We start from the raw sequence: 16733 nt of genomic DNA on the forward strand, positions 1-16733 counted from the left end.
AAGAGATAAAAACGGAGCCTTGTAGTTTCTGTCTTTGTTTTTTTCGAGACAGTGGCAAGAGTGGCTTAAGTGGCAACTGAGTTATGACCAGGATCCTGTGAATGAGCACAGTAAGAATTAATGGAGGTTTTTGTTCAGCAATGGGAGTGTTAGTAAAACCTGCTGTACCTGTAATTTCCCAAAGCCTGGTTTGGGTAGTGCTTGGAATGGTTCAGCTGATCATAACATGCCCTGGTCTCTATAAGGTCATGAAACAAGAGCTGTTGGTTTGTGGAGAGTTTGTATTTCGTGATTTCCTTTGGTTGTTGCAGAGAGGTGGAGTCAGCACAAACAGGCACTGAGGTGGAGCAAGTGTTTTTTCACAGGTGTACTCTGAAGAATGTTCTATCATTTCTGTTTTCAGACCATCCCACGCCAGGAGCATTCAGCGTTTTATCATTTTATTGTGGCAAAAGACATGTCAGGGTGTTTGAGCCATGGGCAAATTGCCTTCTCTAGTTGTGGCCTTCTAAGATTAATTTTTCTGAATTTTTTTTTTTTGTTGTCTTTTTATCTCGAAGTCTCTGTCCTGGGGAAGGTAGCTGACATGTCATGTATGCCTCAGGCATCACCACAGAGGAGTATTAACCCTCATTTTTACAATTCTCAGAGTAAAAAATTCAGCACGCTGCTAACTGAAGTATCCTGGGAGCATGGATACCTTTTTCAGTCTGTCCCCATTCTTAGATCTACTTAATTAAGCCGTTCACTGAAAAAAGCTTTTTGAAGAAGTGCTTTAACAGGTCATTCTTCCCAGTTCTAGGACAAGAAGATGTGGTAATCTCCATGATTTGTAAAACTGGGAACATGTAAGGATAATGCTGTAAGAGAGAATAAGACTTGCCTTTTCCTCCCAGTCACAGTTACTGTGAGAGGGATATAAAATAAAAGGAATATAAACAAGAATCTCCAGAAAGAAGATGTTGCTCCTGGCGCTTCTTTTATACAAGGGCTTCTCTTCCCAAGTATTTTGTTGACGCTGCTTCACAGAGATGGTAGAAATGAAATAAAAGAGCTGGGTAAAGAGAGCCCACAGCAGTAATAGAAGGGATAGGAATCTGCGAGACATTTGATGCACAGTGCACCCGCCTGTACTTACCTGTACTCACCTGTGCCCCCTTGTACGAAGTCTGCGTGATCCTCCACTCCGCCACTACACGTTCCCCAGCCAGGCTCTGCAGTTTTGCTTCCGAACAGAGCTCCTCGATTCCCCTATCCGCGGGTATTAAAAAATTCTCCAAACTGAACTTCGACTCGCGTTTTTGGGTAGCTGATGGAGGTGAGCAGCGAACGGTGCGGCCCGGGCCGAGGCCCCCGCTGAGCGCGGGCATGCGGCGGCTGCAGTGTCGCGGCGGCGCCTCCGGGTGTCGCTGTTGTCCGGCGCCGAGCGGCGCTGGAGCCGCCGCCGCCGCCGCAGCGTCCTGCCCCCGCAGGCTGCTCGCTCGGCCGGCGCCGGCCACAGCGGCAGCGGCACCGCCAGCAGGAGCAGCAGCAGCGAGAGGCGGCGGGGCGAGCTGGGTGTGTTTGAGCGGTGTCTGTTTTGGGCGGCGAGAGCGGCTGGAAGGGAGGCAGGGCAGCGGCAGTCGGCAGGAGCGCGGCGAGCGCAGTGGGCAGAGAATGGCGGTGAGGCAGAGGCGGCAGAGGCGCGGGCCGGGCGGCGGGCGAGCGCTGCTGGCCGCGCTGCTGCTGCTGCTGCTGTGCGTGTGGTGCCGGGCGGCGGCCGAGCGGCTCCGCTACGCCATCCCCGAGGAGCTGGGCAGAGGCTCGCTCGTGGGGCCGCTGGCGCGGGACCTGGGGCTCAGCGCGGACGAGCTGCCGGCGCGCAAGCTGCGGCTGAGCGAGGAGAAGCAATACTTCACTGTGAATGAGGAGAACGGGAACCTGTACGTGAACGAGAGACTGGACCGGGAGGAGATGTGCGGCGAGTCGGCGACCTGCTCCGTCAGCTTCGAGGTGCTGGTGCACAACCCGCTGAACATTTTCCACGTGGAAGTGGATATCCAAGACGTGAACGACAATGCGCCGGGCTTTCTTAAGGAAAATATCCACTACGAAATCATTGAGTCTACACCGCCTGGTGCCCGATTTGCTGTGGGTGTTGCCGAGGACGCGGACGTGGGCAGTAACTCGCTGCAGGGCTATGAGCTGGAGGCCAACGGGTTCTTCGCAGTGGAGGTGAAGGAGAGCCAGGACGGCAGCAGGCTCGCGGAGCTGGTGCTGCGCCGTGCACTGGATCGAGAGAGCGAGCCGAGCCTGCGTCTGCTGTTGACTGCGCTGGATGGCGGAGACCCGCCCCGGACTGGCACCGCCCAGCTGTGGATCAACGTCACCGACGCCAATGACAACCCACCCGTGTTCGCGCAGGACCGGTACCGCGTCAGCCTGCGCGAGGACACGCCCCCGGGAACGACGGTGCTGAATGTGACAGCCTCTGATGCCGATGCCGGCACCAATGCTCGCATCACCTACGGCTTCGGGAAAATGCCGGCCAGGGTGCTTCAGAAGTTTGTGGTGGATGCAGAGAGCGGGACGATAAGTCTGCAGGAGGGGCTGGATTTTGAGGACACGCGAGGTTACATGTTGCTGGTGGAGGCGACGGATGGAGGGGGTTTGGTGGCTCACTGCAAGGTGCAGGTGGAGGTGCTGGATGTGAATGACAACCCCCCTGAGATCACCATTCTGTCGCTCTCGAGCCCGGTGCCTGAGGACGTGCCTGCCGGCACCGTGGTGGCTCTCTTGAACGTAAAGGACCCGGATTCGGGGGAGAACGGTCAGGTGACGTGCTCGCTGTCGGGAGAAGCGCCGCTGTCGATCGTGGCGTCGTCGGGCGGCTCGTACAAGGTGGTGACATCGGGCGCGCTGGACCGCGAGCAGGCGTCGGAGCAGCGCGTGACGGTGGTGGCCCGGGACCGGGGCAGGCCGGCGCTGTGGAGCAGCAGGGAGCTGGTGCTGGAGGTGTCGGACGTGAACGACAACGCGCCGGTGTTCGAGGAGGCGGCGTACAGCGCGTACGTGGCGGAGAACAACGCGGCGGGCGCGCTGGTGCTGCGCGTGCAGGCGCGGGACGCGGACGCGGGCGCCAACGGGCGCGTGAGCTACTGGCTGGCGGGCGGCAGCGCGGGCGCGGCGGGCGCGGCGCCGCTGGTGTCGGTGGAGGCGCGGAGCGGCGCGCTGTACGCGCAGCGCTCCTTGGACTACGAGCAGTGCCGCGAGTTCACGGTGGCCGTGCGGGCGCAGGACGGCGGCTCGCCGGCGCGCAGCTCCACGGCCACGGTGCGCGTCTTCGTGCTGGACCGCAACGACAACGCGCCCAGGGTGCTCTGGCCCGCGGCGGCGGCGGCGGCGGCGGGAGAGGGTCCGGGAGGGGCGGCGGCGGCGGCGCCTTTCGAGGTGGTTCCGCGCTCGGCCGAGGCCGGCTACCTGGTGGCCAAGGTGGTGGCGGTGGACGCGGACGCGGGGCGCAACGCGTGGCTGTCCTACGAGCTGGTGCAGGCGTCGGAGCCGGCGCTGTTCCGCGTGGGGCTGCACAGCGGCGAGGTGCGCACGGCGCGCGCCGTGGGCGAGCGGGACGCGGCCAAGCAGCGGCTGGTGGCCGTGGTGAAGGACCACGGGCAGCCGGCGCTGTCGGCCACGGCCACGCTGCACGTGGTGCTGGCCGAGAGCTTGCAGGAGGCGCTGCCGGAGCTGAGCGATAGAGACGCTGTATCTCTCCTGACGTCGGATCTGAACCTCATTCTTGTTGTGTCGCTCTCCGTCGTGTCCTTATTATTCTTTTCCACGGTCATTTTTGTTTTTTTCTTTAAATGTCGACAGTCGAGGAGCCCTCCCATTTTTATAACTTCTGATAGGGAACTGTATTCCACCTTGGGCTCAAAAGCACCGTACAACTACTGCAGCAGCACGCTGCCCTTGCCCTATTCCTACGAGGTGTGTTTAGCCTCCGAGTCGGGGCAGAAGGACTTCACGTTCCTGAGACCAGGGGCGGCAGCCTTGTCTGCCGATCTCCTGTCCGCTGGTCCCGGCTCAGGCACTCTTTCTGGGAAGGACCCTCCTGGCCCTGGGAGCTCGGCACAGGTGAGCTTCTGTCCTACGCTCCCTCTCAATGAGTTTTTGTGAATCTTTTTTCCCTCTGTTCTGCTGTGGGTGATCAGCGGGGAACCGACAGATCTGAACGTGCCGGGACCCTGCTCACTAGCTCAGGGACCTGGGGGTGTGAGTGAGGGGGGGGTGTACTTCAGGTCTTGACTCATCCTTTTGACCTGCCAAGTCTTATCCGCAAATTGCCCATTTTCTCTGAGGTCCGACGCAAATGTTGTCAGTATTTCTGTCTGTCCTGGAGAACGACAGACAGCTGCGAGTTTCACCGAACTGGAGTGGTGAGGTGGACTCGGGGTGGAGCGGGAACAAAAGTGTAGTGGAGACTGAAGCTGAGACAACCCTTTCGCCTGGGTCTAGTGACCACTAATTGTCTCAGCCACATTTGGGCTCTTTCATGTGATAATGATGTGTGATCTATCCCGGAGTGTTTACCTAGTGGGGCAGCTACGCTGGAGTTCTCTCCTTTTCTGTCAAGCTCGGTTCTTTAGCGCTCTGAACCCCTTTAACAGAACGTGTTGTGTACACCCGTAACTCACCTTTTCCCCTCCATCTGTAGAGTCGGAGCTGGTGCTTCAGTGTAGCTCCAAGACTGGCATCGAGCAGAAGGAGCTTTTTGTTGCCCGCTGCCATCGGCTTCCCTGGAGTGGAGTCAAGGAAAATGCCGAGCGGTTCAGGGAGGGATTTGGCCTGAACCAGTCCCCGGAGGAATTCCTGGTGCAGGGGAAGGCGTCTTCCCCCTTTGCTGTTGTACTTTTTCACTCCTCTCCCTCAAAATGGCGCTTTCAGGTGCTCTGAAGCGTCGTCTGCAATATTCAGGCTTCCCATCAACGTGGAGGAGATGTAATGTCTGCAGATTAATTGAAATACAGTAGATGGAAATGTTCTGTCTTTCATGCCTTTCCTAAAATCTCTTTTCTACTCATCTCTCCGCTGCTTGGCCATCCCACCGCTGCTGGGATTAATTGGAGAAGGTTCTCTGGTACGGGTGGTGTGTGCACTCATACATAGGGAGGGAAATTGCTCCAGAATGTGGTCCCCACGCTGAGAAATCGCGTGTAGGAAAAACCTAAAATGGGCAGTGATTGGAAAAAGGATTCAGAACTTACAGTGGTTGGGAAAAAGATTCAGAGTTTATTTCAGAGAAAAAAGTTGCTGAAGACTATTTCAAGATTTGGGTCAAAGAGAGCTGTGGATTTTCTTGGTTTTAGATTATATGTAAGAAACAAAGACAATTGGGATTTGGTTTTCTATGAGAAAAGAAGTGCTTTGGGAACGTTAGATGATTCACATTGGATTTTATTTGCGTGAAACCCTATCACATGTGAACGCTATGTGAACTTTTATCACATTCTGAGGACAGGTGATAAGAATGATAAACATTGCTGATAAACTTTATCTTTTGACAACGATTAATCAGGAGAAAAGGAAATAGCTGAGCATGTAGATAGGACAGATTGTGCCGACTCTTTCGATACTGCCGACTCTTCATGTAAGCGCCGAACTGCTGCGTCTCTGGGTGGATCCCCTGTGCTCACGGCCGCTTTTGGGATTGTGCGGGGCGAGGACACGCAGGCAGAGCTGAGATCCCTCTCGCTCTGTCGAATGTCGCTGTCAGCGCTGGTGCAGGTGGCTTGCAGCCCCTACGAGCTCAGCCCCCACAATTAGCGGGGTAACAAAAAACCCGCCGCAAGTTTCCGAGCCACTTCTGCAAGGCTTTGGGAGCCTCCATAAGCGAATGAACGCGGGGCTGGTTTCCAGTCCGGTTTTTGCCTTTTCAGTGTCGTTTGTGGGATGACACTTGGGCGCTGTGTCACAGCTGGGTTTTCACAGGGTGCCTGACGCTCCCTTATCAATCATCCTCGTCCGTTTTCATTACCCCGTGAGAGCCGAGCGGTTCTGCGGGTGACAGATGACGAATGCCGGAATTCCGGTTATTTTATCCTTATGTGTGCGTAAAAATTGGGAAAAGTCGGAAAAGCCCACGTAGCACGAGTTGTTGATGACAGCAACAACAGCCCTAAGGCAGGTTTTTGACCAGGCACTGCCGGCGCTGTGAGCTGCCAGGCTGCTGCTGCTGCGCGGGAACGGGACCCGCACCGCAGGTCACACAGCGTGATTGCCCTGAGTCTGGCTGGTGCAAAAAAATACCGGGGAGCAATCTGGGAGATTGCGAGAGTAGGAGGGCATATTAAACCGAGATTTCTGCGGTTTGTCGGGGAAGACGCCTGCTGGGATAGCGGTGGCAGTGAGGATCCCGCAGGAGGGGTGATGCTCCTGAAAATCCAGCGGCGGGAGCCGCCCTGCGGCGAGGCTCGGTGTTGCGGCCGGAGGAGCTGCTCATAAACACGGCAGCACGAAATCACTGTCGCTTTGCCGGCCACGCCGCTTTGGTGGCATACTGAGCAGCGACGTCCCGACGCCTCGAAAGGGGCTTCCTCCCTGGAAGGGGCTGGCCAGGCATTTGGGTGGGAGGACCGGCATTTGGGTGGGAAGGTCCTGAGAAAAACTGGGAGCTGGCGCGTCGTGCCCGTGCTGGCTCTCCCTGGCACCCTGCGTACCCGGGAGAACCCTCCTCACTCATCCTCCCGCCCTCTCCACCTCCCTTTCTTACTCCTAATGCCTCATTCCAGGGAGGTGTTCCCGGGACGCACACACCCCAAACACCCCACGTGTCCGTATCGCCCTTTTTGGCGTCACTCTGCCGACTTGTACAGCTTCTTGCCCACACACGCAGTCCCCGTGCCCCATCTACCCTGCCTCTGCCAGCGCTCCCCCCGCCTGGCTGTTTCCGTAGGGGATTTCTCGCAGGGCTGTGCCCTCCCTTCAGCTCCTGCCCGCTCCTGTCCCGGGGCCGGGGTCGCCGCGCTCGCTCCGGCGGCGCTCGGGGCGGCTCGGGCGCGCCGCGCTCTGTGCAGTTATTGGCCGGGACTCTGTGTGCCGCTGTCGGCCAATGATGGAGCGGGGGGGAACTGGCGGCCCGGCCCCGCTCCGAGCCGGGATGAGGCGCAGACGGTCTCAGAGAGACTCTGCGAGTGAGTCACCGCCGAGCCCGCCGAGCAATGCCCGGCTCCCCGCCGCCGCTTCCCGGGGCCGCTGGGCAGCGGCATGAGGCGGCGAGCTGAGAGTTTCTAGCCGGGGCGGGGGGCGAAGCGGAGAGCGCGGCCGTCCTGTGCGATGAACGGCGTTGCTGTGAGGAGCCGCGGGGTGACGACGGGGCAGGTACTGAGCCTCTTGCTTTTGTTCGGCGCTTCCGACTGGGTTTCCGCCGCGATTCGCTATGCGATCCCCGAGGAGGCGCGGAGAGGCTCCGCGGTGGGGAACGTGGTAGCCGACCTGGCGCTGGACCTCGGGCGGCTGCCGGGGCGCCGATTGCGGGTGGTGTCCGGCGGCAACAAGAAGTACTTCGGGGTGGATCTGACGAGCGGGGCGCTGCTGGTGAACGAGAGGATAGATCGGGAGGAGCTTTGCGGCGCGCTCTCTCCCTGCTCCCTCAGCTTTGAGATCGTGGTGGAAAACCCGCTCGAGCTGTACAGCGGCACCGTAGAGATCCAGGACATCAATGACAACGACCCGGTTTTTCCCAGCAGCCAGGCGAGGCTGGAAATCAGTGAGTCGGTGGCTGCCGGAGCGCGCTTCCCGCTAGAGAGCGCGCAAGATCCCGATGTGGGAATTAACTCTTTGCAGACCTACCAGCTCAGCGCCAACCCGAACTTTGCGCTCGACGTGCAGACGAGGGTGGATGGCAGCAAGTATGCGGAACTGGTGTTAGAGAAGGAGCTGGACAGGGAGGAGCAAAGGGAGCTGAATTTGGTCTTGACTGCGCTGGATGGAGGCACCCCGCCACGCTCGGCCCACGTGCAGATCCACATTGACGTTGTAGATGCCAACGATAATGCCCCCGTCTTCAACCAGTCCACCTATAAGGCGAGTGTGAGGGAGAACACGCCCAGCGGTACCCTGGTCGCCAGGATCAGTGCGTACGACCTGGATGATGGGGCCAATGGAGACATCATCTACTCCTTCAGCAGCCACACCCCCGCCAAGGTACGAGAACTCTTTGCTCTGGACTCAGCCACAGGGGAGTTGAGGGTCAAGGGACAGCTGGACTATGAGGAAACAAAGTTGTACGAGATTTACTTACAGGCTAAAGACAAGGGAGCCGTTCCTGGTGTGGCTCATTGCAAAGTGCTGGTGGAAGTCGTGGATGTGAATGACAATGCTCCAGAGGTGACAGTGACTTCTGTCTACAGCCCTGTGCCTGAAGATGCAGCCCCAGGGACGGTCGTAGCTCTGCTGAGTGTAACAGACTTGGACTCCCATGACAATGGCCTGGTGAACTGTTTTATTTCCCCTGGGATCCCGTTCATGCTCAGCTCCTCCCTTAAAAATTACTACACATTGAAAACAGAAGGAGCTCTGGATCGGGAAAAGGCAGCAGAGTATAACATCACTATCACAGCCAAGGATTCAGGCTCACCACCCTTGTCTGCAGTAAAACACATCCTGGTGCAGGTGTCAGATGTCAATGACAATGCTCCCAGGTCGTCCCAGGACTCCTATGATGTCTATGTTCCTGAGAACAACATGCCTGGCATCCCCATCCTTAACGTGAGCGCCACGGATCCGGACCTCGGGCGCAATGCCCACCTCTCGTATACCCTTTTGGGTGACACCACTTTTGGCCATCTCTTCTCCATCAACCGGGATAATGGCACCCTCTACCTGCTCACCTCCCTGGACCATGAGGACCAGGTGGAGTTCAACATGATGGTGCAGGTCCAGGATGGTGGCTTTTCGCCTCTGGCCACTAATGTCTCAGTCAGTGTGTTTGTCACTGACCTCAATGACAATGCCCCAACGGTGCTGTACCCTCAACCCAACACCACCGCCACCTACACCGATGTGGTGGCACCAGGCACTCCCGCCGGCCACATGGTCACCAAGGTGGTGGCGGTGGATGCGGATGCAGGGTACAATGCCTGGATCTCCTATACCCTGCTGCAGGCCACTGACCCCAGCCTCTTCTCGGTTGGGCTGCACAACGGGGAGATCTTCACGGCCCGCCAGCTCCGCGAGGATGATCCTCCCGAGCACACCTTAGTCATCCTGCTGAAAGACCATGGGGAGCCCGTGCTGTCCACCAGTGCCACCATCTCCATCTCTGTGGCCGAGACGGTCAAGGAGGTGCTCACTGACCTCACTGATGTGGCACCTGCCAGTGATCCCAGGAGACATGTGACTTTCTATCTCATCCTGGCTGTGATTTTGGTGTCAGCAGCCTTCTTCATCACCATGTTGTCCGTGGGCATCTTCAAGTGCTACAAGTGGAGGCAGTCAAGGGAGCTGTACAACAGCTCCAGGAGCACCACGTACAGGACACCAGGGCCCTTCAACCACATTGATGCTGTGAGGGGTGGATTCACGCCACCCAGCTTCTACCACCAGGTCTATCTCACCACAGACTCTCGCCAGAGTGATCTCCTGTGTAAAAAGCCCTTCACTTCCAGCCCCTTGGGGAGCCGCCAGGGCACCATAAGGAATGGTGAGCCAGGGCTGTATCACCAGATTGTGGGCACTGCCAGCCGGCTGCCCACACCTGCTGAGGTAACGTAGCTCTTTCCTTGGCGTGCCCCAGCGCTGGGCAGAGCCATGGTTCCTTTGTGCCATACGCTTGTGGTTGCGTGTTGGGGTTGGGAGGGACATCCAGTCGTGCCACGCCCCTAAAGAGTTCAGCTACAGCTGAGCAGGTGTTCTTTGGAGTCAAATGAGCCATCCTGAGGGCTGATGACTTTTGCACTGTGATGAGCAGGATCAAGTGAGTCAGTTTCCTCATGTTGGCAATCATACGTCTTTTGGAGGCAGTTTTGGGTGCACCCTGCATGAGTAAGCAGTGGAGGCTGAGGTCAGCTTGAAACCGCTGGTTAATCCTTGGCACAAAGTTTGCTGTTAATGGTATTTCCTTCCCTTTGCAAAAGGAGAGCCAAGGGGAGCACTTGCACTGCGGGGGAACATTTGAATCTCTGTGTGTCGTGACTTGGTGGGGGCTGGGAGCTGGGGATCGGCGTGTCGCCTCTCACAGAGCAGCATGCAGAGCTGAAGGGTGATGCTGGCTCCTCTGACTGTGGTCATAGAGCAGTCCTTCCATCTGTGCCGTTCCTCACGTTTGTCTCCTGAATGGTTCCGGTTTTATTTCCATGGAAGTTCTGTGCTGATGTTCACTCTGGGGGAGGGGGTGGGATTGCAGACTGCCCCCTGTTGCTTGCAGGGTTCTGCTGAGCTGGACTTTGGTTCTGAGCAGGGTGCTGAGTCCTCCACTGAGATGTTGTTCAAATGCCCTATTATGAGCTCTGCATGATTCTTAATATGCTGTCTCTGGGTGATGTCTGGTGTCCTGACTGCAGGCTGGAAGGAATTTGCGCATGGCAGCAGCTTCTGTGCTTCTCCCCCGTTGAGAATTGTGCTGCTTAATTTGAAAGCTTTCAATTACAGGAATGCTTCAGTCTTCAGAGGTGAGGCCAGGTAGTGGATCCAGTGGAGGGGGAGTGTGGATCTGGTGGACTTCCAAGGTCGTTGGTGCTGGTAATTTGTCCTTCCTGGGAGGCAGTGGGTAGGAGTGACTGGTTCCTCAGAGCAGAAGGAAGTGAGGTGCAGCGGAAGCTGTTCATGGGGGTGAGGCTGCGTGTGCTGTCTGCTCAGTGTGGCCAAATCACAGACGGAGGCAGAAACCTCTCAGAATTATTTTATGCCTTTTTATTTTTTCCCCTGCTTGCGTCACTGCTCAGACTCAGCACTTCTGATTTGTGGCAGGTGAGAATGGCTGCAGCAGCTGCAGGAGCAAGTGTTCCTCTGCATTGTGTGGGCTGTGCTATGGCTGGGGACAAGGATGTCCCCTCCACCTAAATGTCCTGACAAGATGCCTTTGGGGGTGAGGGCAATAAATGATTTGAGATTGGGGGTGGAAGGAGGGCAGCAAGCCCCAGCCATGACTCCCTCCTACCCCCCAGTACTGCACTGGAAGGGCACTGGCAGTGAGAAATCAGCTGGGCTGGCTCTGGGCCCTGGATTTTCAGTCTTTGTGGTGACAACAGACTGTGTCAAGCCTGCAAAGGCTTTACACCTCCTTGCTCTGCAGGGCACAGGCAGCCCCCAAAAGGGATGCAGGGGGAAGGGTGCTGGCCCTGTCTCTAGCAGGTGGTGTGTTCTACCATGAGGGATCCTACCTGCAGGATCTCCAGTGATCCCTGGGTTGTCTGGCTTTTGGTGCCTTTCCTCAGAGTGAGCTCTGACTCTGTGGAATCTCCTTCTCCATCCCAGACACCCCATACCCTTCCTGCCTTGTCCCACTGTCCCCATCCCAAGCTTTGACAGGCCCAAACAGCAGCAGGATCCCCGTGTAAAGCCCTCGCTCCAGGTCCTTGGAGCCATCTCAGGACACTGAGGGGTTTCTCCCAGGCTATGTGGGCTTTGCAGGGGCTTCTGCTGAGGCATTGCAGCAGCACCAAACCCATTCCCAGGGGTGCAGACCCTGTATTGCCATGGAAAGCTCTGTCACCCAGCTGTACAGTCTGGGGCTCAGCCTGGGATGGGGACAGGGCATATTCCAGAGCCAAGGTTACCGTGACAGCTTCCTGCTGGTGGTACCGCCCTGGGGGAATGAATGTGTACCAGAAGGAATTGGTCTCTGTGTGCTGGGGAATCCCTTGTCCGGTGTTTTTCTGCATTGTCTCTTTAAGGACGCCTTCCCCCCCTCCTCCGGAGCCGGCGGTAGGTGGGACCTGGGCAGTGTTCTCACCATTCCTAAGGTTCCTCCCGGTGTCTCTCCTGACTGGCAGCAGGGCGGTCCCGCCTCACGGCTCAGAATAGGCAGGGAGGTGCTGCAGACGGGAGGGAGGACCCTGGACTGCAGCACCTTCACGGTCCCTGCTGTCGGCAGAAGGATGCTGTCCCTGTGGCTGTCCCTGTCGCTGTCCCCGTCGCTGTCCCCTGTGCTGCGCACGGCAGCCTTCAGCCTCTCCCAGCTGTTCCCCAGGTCCCTCTGGTGCCCAGGTGGTGGGGACAGGCAGGATCCCAGGCAGGTGCTGGGTCCCCTGTCTGCCACAGCACTGCAGCCCCCAGGGTCTGTGTGCACCCAGGGGAGGGGCAGGGTGGCCTTCAGTGCACCAAGGATGGAAGACGGACAGGGACTTCTTACAAAAGCATGCAGTGACAGGATAAGAGGGAATGGTTTTAAACTGACAGAAGGTTTAGATTAGATAACAGGTATAAAAATTCCTCCCTGTGAGGGTGGTGAGGCACTGGTACAGGCTGCCCAGAGAAGCTGTGGCTGCCGCATCCCTGGAGGTGTTCAAGGCTGGTCTGGATTGAACTCTGAGCACCCTGGTCTAGGGGAAAATGTCCCTGCCCACGGCAGGAGGTCAGAATGAGATGATTTGTAAGGTCCCTCCCAACCCAGGCTATTCTGTGACTCTGACTGCACAAGGCTTCTGCAGGGATGTGAATGGAACTAAAAGTATGCAGCTTGCCAATATCGTCTGTGACAAGGAGAGCAGGAAATTACTGCGCTCCCCCCTGGGGAGGCTATGACCCCTGCTTCTGCCCTCAGGAGACTGGCTGCAAAGCTGTACCTGCCACAGAGTATCAGTGCCAGGTGGGAGGCTTGGGCTTCCTTCCCAGTCTGAGATCCTGACCTGGCGGTGTGATCCTGTGGTGATCTAGTGGCCTTATTGTCTGGCTCTGTGTGTTGGCAGTGATTTGGGTACTGTGAAGACTGACCCCTTCCTTGCCCCAGGGTGAGGAAGTGGTTTGCAGTCAGATATGCATTTGGAGCAATTGTATTTTGGCTTTGAATGGCTCACCTGCCTTTGCTTTTGCACCTTCAGCCAGCCACTCCCACGGTGGGCTGGCAGGGGTGGGCGTCCCGCTCCCAGTGCAAGGTCTCCTGGCCGGTGGTGGTACTGGTGGCAGCGATGCCTCACTCAGAGAGGCAATCATGGGGTGCAGGCAGCAGCCAAAGCAGTAGCTGAGGGGGAGAAGAGGGGTGAGAGAAGAGCCCCTGGCACCTCGGGGCTCTAACAAGCACCTTTTCATCGGGCATGAAAAGTCCTTTGGCCTGCGTTCATGACAGCTGCCCTTTGTCTGTGGGCATGATGTGAAGCCACCATTGTGGAGGGGGAGCACACAAGGAGGGCTTGTACCTTGCTTCCAGGCTGCCAGGACGTGCAGTTTCCCTGTGAACGCAGAGCGAGCTGTCGGAGCAAGTGAGTCAGGCTGGCAGAGGGGAGGCCGGGGGTGGCAGCCCCGCTGTTGCCGGCTCAGGCCCCTGCTTCCCGCACCTCCGGAGCCACTGCTGGCCGAGAGGGGATGGAGCTCTCGGCCAATTGGGCGCTGATCTGAAGCGAGGGGGGGAAAATCTGCTTCTCCCCCACCCCCCCTCCCACCTCCGCGCTGGGGCTGTGATTCAGTTCCCCTCCCCCAGCCCACCCCCTCTGCTTGGAGGCTGACAGTTGGAGCCGCAGCCTGCCGGAGCCCCGGAGCTGTTTTCTAAGCCGTGCAAGAGAGACCCAGGGATTTATTCGCAGTTCCTCAGTGCCTGCCGTGTCCCGGGCCGGATGCGCACGGACATGGAGAGTGCCAGCCTCCAGCGACCCGCCTGGAAATGGCAAGTACTGAGTTTGTTTTTGCTCTGCAGCTGGGGCTGGGGCTCCGGGCAGATCCACTACTCGGTGGTTGAGGAGTCAGAGTTGGGAACCGTGGTGGGGAACGTGGCCCGGGACCTGGGCTTGAAGGTGGAGGAGCTGCCGGGTCGCAGGCTGCGCCTGGGCTCAGAGGAGAGCTTGCGCTACTTCGCCGTGCGCCTGGACAGCGGCGCGCTGGTGGTGAGCCAGCGGCTGGACCGCGAGCGGCTGTGCGGAGCAGCTGCCAGCTGCGTGCTGTCGGTGCAGGTGGTGACAGAGAACCCCCTGCAGCTCTTCCGCCTGGAAGTGGAGATCCTGGATCTGAATGACAACTCCCCGAGCTTCCCCACCGCTCACCGCACCCTGCGCATCGCCGAGTCTGCCACGGTGGCCGCGCGCTTCCCCCTGGAGAGCGCGCAGGACCCCGACGTGGGCACCAATGCTGTGAGCTCCTACCGGCTGAGCCCCAACTCCCACTTCTCCCTGGATGTCAAGCAGCAGCCGGATGGCAAACTCTTCCCGGAGCTGGTGCTGGAGCGTGCTCTGGACCGGGAGGAGCAGCCCGAGGTGCAGCTGGTGCTGACGGCTGTGGATGGGGGAAGCCCGGCGCGCTCGGGCACGGCGCAGATAACGGTCCAGGTCCTGGATGTCAATGACAACGCTCCCACCTTTGACCACACCACGTACAAGGTGAAGGTCCCGGAGAACACACCTGTGGGGGCTGTGCTCCTCCGGGTCAATGCGTCTGACCCCGATGAGGGTCCCAATGGGGAAACACAGTACTCCTTCGGGGTTCACACCTCCGACTCGGTGCGGAGGCTCTTTACCCTGGATCCCCACTCCGGTGAGGTCCGGGTGAGCGGGGCCCTGGACTTTGAGGAATCCCGTTTCTATGAGATCTATGTGCGAGCCCATGATGGAGGGGTCCCGGAGATGGAGGGCCATTGTGTGCTGCAGGTACAAGTGGAGGATGCCAATGACAACCCCCCGGAGGTGCTGCTCACTTCCTTGTTGAATCCGGTGCCAGAAGACACCCCACCAGAGACTGTCGTGGGGCTCTTCAGTGTACGGGACCGAGACTCGGGGGCCAACGGGGATGTGAGTTTGGAGATCTCCCCCGATGTGCCTTTTGCCATCAGGTCCCTTCAGAACCACTTCTCCCTGGTCACCCAGAAGAGCCTGGACCGGGAATCTACCTCACAGTACGCAGTGGAGCTGATCGCCCAGGATGGTGGCTCTCCTGCCCTCACCACCACACTCACGCTGCTCCTCAATATATCTGATGTAAATGACAACCCCCCACGCTTCTCGCAGCCCTCCTACGATGCCTTTCTCCAGGAGAACAACCCGCCTGGCTTCCTGCTGTGCACCGTCTCTGCCTCAGATCCTGACGACGGGGATAATTCCCGGCTTGTTTACTCCATAGAGAGTGGCCAAGTGCAGGATGCCCCCATCTCTTCCTTTGTCCACATCAACCCTGACAATGGTAATCTCTATGCTCAGCGCACCTTCGACTTCGAGCTGCTGCAGGTTCTGCCAGTGTCTGTGGTTGTGAGGGACTCGGGGTCCCCCCCTCTCTATGCCAATGTTACCGTCTACATCTTTGTGCTGGACCAGAACGACCATCCCCCCACCATCCTGTACCCTGCCAGTGACAGCGATGTGCCGGCACCCCAGAGAGTCCCACTGTCTGCCCCACCGGGCTACCTGGTGGCCAAGGTGACAGCAGTGGATGCAGATGCTGGGCACAATGCCTGGCTCTCGTACCGACTGTTGCCACAGTCCACCGACCCCTCCTTGTTCCACGTGTCGCTGTACACGGGAGAGGTGCGGACCGCGCGTGCCTTCCAGGACAGCGACATGGCAGTGCAGCAGCTCCTGGTCCTGGTGACGGACAACGGTGACCCTCCGCTCTCCACCACTGCCACCATCACTGTGGCCCTGGAGGAGGCAGCCCTGGAGGAGAGCTTCAAGCCTCAGGATTTCCTGGCTGGTGCCAAGGAGAAGCCGGACCTGACCTTCTACCTGATCATCGCTCTGGGAGCCATTAGCACGGTGGCACTGGCCACCGTCACCCTCCTGGCCGCCCGGTGCCTCCGGCGCAGGGGCCGTGCCGCCGTCTCACCCTACTGCTGCTGCTGGCTCAGCGAGTCGCCCTCCCGGGACTTCTGCAAGCACTCCAGCCCCAAGCTCCAGCTCAGCTCCGACGGCACCCTTAAGTACATGGAGGTCACGCTGCGACCCACCGACTCCCCGTCGCAGTGCTACAGCACCTGCTTCTCCCCCGGCTCCGAGCGGAGCGACTTCACCTTCCTGCGGCCCTGCCCAACCCCCGCCACCCTGCCGAGGGCAAGCGGGGCTTTCCTGCCCGCCGCCGGCACGCTGCGGGACCGCGGCCAGGTGAGCGGCGATGCCGGGGCGGGTCCGGCGCTGCCGGGCGCTCCGACGGCGCGGTCCCCGCGGGGGGCGCGGAGCGGCCGCGCCGGTTCGCGGCGCGCGGCGGCGGCGCGCGGGCCGTGATTGGCGCCGGTGTTGCTGTCCTGGGGAAGGAGCGCGGCGATTGGAGCGGCGCCGCCGCGCCCGCAGCCAATGGCGGGGCGGCTGCGCGGCCGCGCTCCCCCCGCCCCGTCGAGCCGCGTCCGCCCCAAACAATGAATGGGAGCGGCGAGCGCTGAGCGCGGCCCCCGGCGCCGAGGGCATCGCTCCCCGGCCGGCCACCCGGCAAGGATGCCGAGGGCAGGGCAGGCGCGCCGGTCCCTGGGGCTGCCGCGTGTATTCTCCTTCTGTTTGTTCTTGCACAGCTCATCTGCTCAGATCCGATACAGCATCCCGGAGGAGCTCACACGGGGTGCCTTTGTGGGCAATATCGCCAAGGACCTGGGCACCGATGTGGCTAAACTGGCGGCAGCTAATCTGCAGGTA

General features: G+C 59.1%; 1 protein-coding gene across 18 annotated transcripts in view; it reads left to right on the top strand.

The window, feature by feature from the left end:
* The window catches only part of LOC129126975 (protocadherin gamma-C5-like), a 224788-nt gene that overhangs the window by 179171 nt on the left and 28884 nt on the right, over positions 1 to 16733 (top strand). For 2 of the 18 annotated variants that reach the window (XM_077186315.1, XM_077186316.1), the window contains exon 1: positions 1354 to 4113. The exons of 13 other annotated variants lie outside the window; for them this stretch is intronic. In XM_077186315.1, coding sequence (XP_077042430.1) covers positions 1369 to 4113 — 2745 coding nt within the window. In that variant the 5' untranslated portion in view covers positions 1354 to 1368. Of the gene's footprint in view, positions 1 to 1353; positions 4114 to 7120; positions 7357 to 13356; positions 16212 to 16471; positions 16731 to 16733 lie in introns of those variants that run through there. 3 more of the 18 variants (XM_077186334.1, XM_054643241.2, XM_077186333.1) reach the window with 3 other exon arrangements.

Source organism: Agelaius phoeniceus, chromosome 15 (assembly GCF_051311805.1).
Source record: "Agelaius phoeniceus isolate bAgePho1 chromosome 15, bAgePho1.hap1, whole genome shotgun sequence".
Taxonomy (NCBI): domain Eukaryota; kingdom Metazoa; phylum Chordata; class Aves; order Passeriformes; family Icteridae; genus Agelaius; species Agelaius phoeniceus.